This window comes from Gekko japonicus, unplaced genomic scaffold (assembly GCF_001447785.1).
Source record: "Gekko japonicus isolate JY-2015 unplaced genomic scaffold, Gekko_japonicus_V1.1 scaffold32, whole genome shotgun sequence".
Classification (NCBI taxonomy): domain Eukaryota; kingdom Metazoa; phylum Chordata; class Lepidosauria; order Squamata; family Gekkonidae; genus Gekko; species Gekko japonicus.
The window spans coordinates 2,417,628-2,423,825 of record NW_015167527.1 but is presented as its reverse complement, the minus strand read 5'-3'; the positions used below and the strand labels follow the sequence as shown (position 1 = coordinate 2,423,825).

Genomic DNA, 6,198 nt, shown 5'->3' with positions numbered 1-6,198 from the left:
CCTCTGAAGTTGGCTCAATTTCATGTTCGTTGCATCGATGACACTGTCTAACCATCTCATCCTTTGCCGTCCCCGTCTTCTTTGACCTTCAATCTTTCCCAGCATCAGGGTCTTCTCCAGGGAGTGCTCCCTTCTCATTTGGTGGCCAAAGTATTTGAGCTTCAGTTTCTAACCATCTCATCCTTTGCCGTCCCCGTCTTTTGACCTTCAATCTTTCCCAGCATCAGGGTCTTCTCCAGTGAGTGCTCCCTTCTCATTTGGTGGCCAAAGTATTTGAGCTTCAGTTTCATTATCTGGCCTTCCAGGGAACAGTCAGGGTTGATTTCTTTTAGGATTGACTGATTTGATCTTCTTGCAGTCCAAGGGACTCTCAAGAGTCTTCTCCAGCACCATAGTTCAAAAGAATCTATTCTTCGGCGCTCGGCCTTCCTTATAGTCCAACTCTCGCAGCCATACATGACTGCTGGAAATACCATTGCTTTGACCATGCTGACTTTTGTTGGCAGGGTGATGTCTCTACTTTTTATCATGCTGTTTAGGTTCATCATCGCTTTCCTCCCAAGGAGCAGGCGTCTTTTAATTTCATGGCTGCTGTCACAGTCTGCGGTGATCTGGGATCCCAGGAACGTGAAGTCTGTCACTACTTCCACAGCTTCCCCTTCTATTTGCCAAGGAGTGATGGGGCCGGATGCCATGATCTTAGTTTTTTTGATGTTGAGCTTCAAGCCCACTTTTGCGCTCTCCTCTTTTACCCTGAGCAAGAGGCTCTTGAGGTCCTCTTCACTTTCTGCCATCAGAGTGGTATCGTCTGCATATCTGAGGTTGTTGATCTTTTCCCCAGCAATCTTAATTCCCGCTTGTGATTCATCCAGGCCAGCATTTCGCATGATGTACTCAGCATATATATTAAATAAGCAAGGTGACAATATACATCCTTGTCGTACTCCTTTTCCTATGCTAAACCAATCAGTTGTTCCATATCCGGTTCTAACTGTTGCTTCTTGACCCTTATACAGGTTTCTCAAGAGACATGTGAGGTGGTCTGGTACTCCCATCTCTTTAAGGACCTGCCATAGTTTGTTGTGATCCACACAGTCAAGGGCTTTAGCATAGTCAATGAAGCAGAAGTAGATGTTTTTCTGGTACTCTCTTGCTTTCTCCATAATCCAGCGAATCCAGAATAGACAAAAGGAAATGCTTCTTTAGACTACGAGTGATTAAAATATGGAATTCACTGACAGATGAGGTGGTGATGGCCGTAGGCTTATAAATCCTTAGACAGCTTTATGGAGGATAGGTCTATCAGTGGCTACTAGGCATGGGGACTAAAGAGAACTTTCAAGTTGAGAAGCAGTAAGCCTCTGAATACCAGTTCCAAGTTGAGAAGCAGTAAGCCTCTGAATACCAGTTCCAACATCAGAGAAAACCCTTGGCCCCTATGTACTGTTGTTGGCCCTCCAGAGTAACTGGTTGGCCACAGTGTGAGACAGAATGTTGGAGGAGATGGATTACTGGTCTGTTCCAGCAGGGCTTTTCGGATAAAATGGAGAAGAGGAGAATGATACAAGCAGCTTTAAGTTCCTCACAGGGGAGAAAGGTGGGGTATAAATCAAGTAAATAAATATAGCTGAATATGGGGGCAGGTAAAAGGTAGGGTGGTAAGTGGGTGGGGAAGACAGAAGGAAGCAGAGAAAAGTTGCCAGGAGGAGTAAAAGATGAAACATTTGGGAAGGGGGATACAGGGGGAAGTGATCTGCCCCTGCAAGTCCTTGCAGGTCCCCACCAGCACATAACTGGACCTGGCCCAGACGCTAGAAATACACCACTTGAACATAGTTTTCCCAGGTAGGTGCTGCCAGAGGAAAGTAGGAAAGCTGAAGACAGGGGGGCAAGTGAAGGTAGGATGGCTGGGGGGGTGGGAAGGAGAGAAGAGAGCAGGGAAAGGGGAGAGGCAACTGGTGCAGAATGTGGCGACGCACCTGCTGATGTCAACGCCTATGCAGGCCCACATTAGGCACGTGCTCTGCCAACTGCATTGATTGCCAGTTGAGTACCAGATTCACTTCAAGGTGCTGGTTTTGACCTTCAAAGCTTTATACGGCCTTGGGACCAACATATCTAAGGGATCTTCCCATATATGCCTCGAAGAGCGTTGTGCTCAAAAGATCAACACCCACTGGTGGTCCCTGGCCCGAAGGACACCCGTCTCGCCTCAACCAGGGCCAGGGCTTTCTCTATCCTGGCCCCAGCCCAGTGGAACATTCTCCCTATTGAGACTAGGCCCCTGCGGGATCTTCTTCAATTCCGCAGGGCCTGCAAGATGGAGCTGTTCCGCCAGGCCTTTGGTTTAGGCAGCAGGCACCCATCTATGGCCTCCCTGAGGTTCCTGTCACCCATCTGTCACCTGTCTACTGACCACCGACAACTGGCCTTTAACTCATTGTACCATCAGGCCAGAACTTTATAGCCAGCTTATGCTCTTCCAAGCTGTACCCATTGTTTTAGTTGTCATAATGTTTTATTATTTATTATTATAATATTTTATTGGATGGGCGGGATGTAATTGCAAGAAATAGAGGAAATAGTGGGAGAGAGAAAATGAGGCACCCCCTGCAAGTCCTTGCAATCCCCCACTTGTCTTTTCTAATGTATTTACAGTGCAGTTGTATGTTTTTATCTTGATAAATTAAAATAAATTCAAATTTTATCTTGATAAATTACGACTTCAAGAAATACAATTTCTAGCCTGGGGTGAGGAAATATATTTCTAGCCTTTTAAACTTTCATTCATACTTATTATTTTCTTGTGGTTCTGTTTGCTTCTTAAATTTTCTTTTTATTCCTTACTGTTTATTATGTAATCCTCTGCACTGTGATATCTTCTGTATTATGTTACCAACTTCTGTTGTCTCTCCTACGGTTTTGCCAGTTTCATTTTTCTGTCTAGGGTGCTTTAGAAGCATAGTGTCTGAATAAAAACTTGCTACGGTGCCACGGGACTCCTGTTTATTTTTTCACTTCCGTATTTCTCATTTTCTCATCTACTTTCTGTACTTACACTATCCACATTCCACTAATTTTAAGTCAGATCATTTGTTTAATAATCCAGTTTTACAAATGAGGAATTAAGGCACAATAATTAAACAACGTGCTTAATGTTACTGAAGAAATCCATGACACACTCTGTTGAATTACTTGATGCTTTTAAAGAATCAAACCTCAACATCTGAGTTAACTACTTATTACTGTCAGCAAGCAAAACAGCTGCTGGTCTGATTATCCTGATGATCAGTTGAGTCTTCTGCAAATATAATCCTTAATTTGTTTAAAATGAGCAACCGTTATATCCTACTGGTATTACAATTTGTGAACTAGCCCATTTAAGTGGGAAACTTTCCTCGTCTTTCCATAGGTCTAAAATGTTTCACCTGGATTCATGGCATATTTTATACATGCAAATATTTGGCGTTAATATTTTTCATTGAAACTAAAGTTATAAAATAGAGCATTTGTACAATAGTATATAATTTTTCTCCATATACTTTTAAACTATTTCCTAGCAATGTGAAAGCTTACTAAGCAGTAGCAATAGAACAGATTCTTCATTCTTCTACACAATGCAAGGAAAAGAACAATGCAGCTAGTATAGAAAACAGAACTAAGGTATGTTTTGGCTATTGTTAAGTTATTGATGGTATGGCATTAAAATTTTCTGGTTGGGCAGCAAAGTTATTTAATTGGGAAATAAGAACAGTGGCTATCCTGATTTAAAATAAAAATAAAAATGGGGTGGTTGTATGTAATTCTGCTAGTTATCCATTATTACCTTTGACAAGTCTGACTTCCATTTGCAGCACTGTGTTCTCTAATTGTGTGGTTGACACTTTAATGGTAGCTCATAGCACAAATTTATGTCACTTGCCAGCCTAAAAGACACAGACATTTGTCCTATCTTTTTGTTAATAATTCATTCTTCATTAACTAATCCAGACTGTCACAATATATTATAGCATATATACTCTTAAAAGTATGATTAATGAATATAGCATGCACACTTTCCGTGTTGAATCTGTAGTATAATTAAAGAACTATTCAGTGAAAGAGTCATAATGTGATCCAGAAACAAGAGTCTGTGTCCTTGTTCCTTAGAAGTGTGTCAGAAAGTCAAACTGATGTCTTGCATGCACTGCTAACTGACTGTGTGGAAATTTTTTTACGTTCACTTTTTTTCTTTATTCTTCTGTCTTTTTTACCCATCTTCCCCCATTGTAGCAAATTAGACGCCCGGATGAAAGCAAAGGAGTTGCTAGTAGAGTTGGATCCCTCAAAGTAAATATGTTTCTGACTTTTATTTTGCAAGTTTTCTTCTATAGCCAACACTTTTTGTTTGGGGGGAGGGGGGGAAGGCAAAGGGTGGGGCTTTTACATTTCTCACCATTTCATTGTTTTTATTTCAGTGTTTTTATCGCTGTTGGATCACATTTTGTTTGTTTCTGTGCCACACAAGAGCCACCGTAAAGCAACTAGCTGAAGGCAAGTTGCCAAGAAACTAGCTCTTAACGTTACCATATTTTTTTTAAAAAAAAACCAGCTTTATTAACGTGCCCATAATTTGGGAGTAGTAAACAGTGTAGACAGTGGTGACTGAATATTATAGCCATGCTGCATAGGGGACAGGTCTAGGGCATGACTCACCACCCTCTTAAACCAACATAGTTGCATTAAATATGTCTTCATTTCATTTATTTAAATTGCTTAATACGCTTAAATGCAAATATTCTGGCTTAAGTGGTTTGTGGATGACATAATGTTCAACCTTGCCACTTTCTTATCTCAAGGATAATTAAATTGTTGGGTTTTTGTTAGTTTTCATAGTTTATTCTTCAAAAATAATCAGTGTATAACCATGAAGTAATTACATTTATTATATATACACTTGGAAAAGAGACAAAATAGAAAATGAGAAGTGATAGAGATTCTTGTGAGAGGCACCATTCATATTAAATATTAGGCCCTTACCTCCTTATTGAAGGACTGCTTGTACATCTATTGTCAGGCAGCTTTCTGAAGTAATGATTATCTTCTATAGTATCTTATACTATGAGAAGACTTTATTCTTTCCCTGTTTCTACATCCATTGTCAGATGCCAGATATTTGATGGGCATATCTGAGAAACCTAAACTTATCAAAAAAAATGAAGGCACATAGTATAGCTACCTAGTTAATATTTAGCAGCAGTAGTGGCCTCTTTTTAATCTTTTGCACTATTTCACTTCGGTTCTTTTATGTACCAAATGAGGCACTAACTTTGATTTCTTTTCTTCTGCACTCCTTGCCAATCCTGCCTTCTCAATTTTTTAAAAAATTATTTTTTAAAAAAAATAATTTATTTTGTTTTTGTATGTGTGCGTGTGTTTCACCTTTATTACAGGACAAGCCATCCTCTTTTCTCTCAATATTACTACTCTATAAACTGCTCTGTGTAAAGATATTGTTGCACTGAGCATAAACGGGGAAGGAAAAGGTTAATTATACACATATTTTATATTCAAACCCACAAGTGATTTCATAATAGAAAAAGAAGAAAAAGTTGCACCTGTATTTAAGACAATGATATGTAAAGCATCTGCAGCAGCATTCCTCACTGTCTTTCTGTGAGGCTTAATGTATTTATCTTTTGCTTTGTTAGAAAAGATTATAGTTGCCATGTAGCTGAGGAAAATACTGTGTGCATTCATGAACACAGTTGTTTCAATATACATTATAAAGATTTCACTGCACTTTCAAGAAAATTTAACTCCAGCTATAATTACTTCAAAATGTGTTCTTTACCACCTAAATGTGTGATATTCTTAATAAATGCAGCATTTTGAACTTTAAACTCAGTTTACCCCATGTAATAAAGTATGTTTTAAATCTGATTGTAATTTAAAATAATGATTTATCATAAAATATTGATACTTTGGTTAGAACTCTTATTTCTGTCTACTAAATATTGGAATTTTTTGCTATTAATATATATTTAAGCATTGGAATGAAATATGAACATTCAGAAATTCCATGAAGACCTTATCTCTTTTTCCATGTTTATATTTTACCCATAGAAACTATCTAGAATATGCTATGCACTCTGCTTCCTACAAATAACACTGGAAAATTAGGAAGCTTAGTTAAAGCAAATATTATTAAACTATATT

At 38.8% G+C, this 6,198-nt stretch overlaps 1 protein-coding gene across 1 annotated transcript in view; it reads left to right on the top strand.

Annotated features, from left to right (window-relative positions):
• The window catches only part of GPHN (gephyrin), a 406,541-nt gene that overhangs the window by 276,149 nt on the left and 124,194 nt on the right, over positions 1 to 6,198 (top strand). Inside the window, exon 11 of the mRNA XM_015413285.1 lies at positions 4,273 to 4,329. Within this exon, the coding sequence (XP_015268771.1) occupies positions 4,273 to 4,329 (57 nt within the window). The remainder of the gene's footprint in view (positions 1 to 4,272; positions 4,330 to 6,198) is intronic.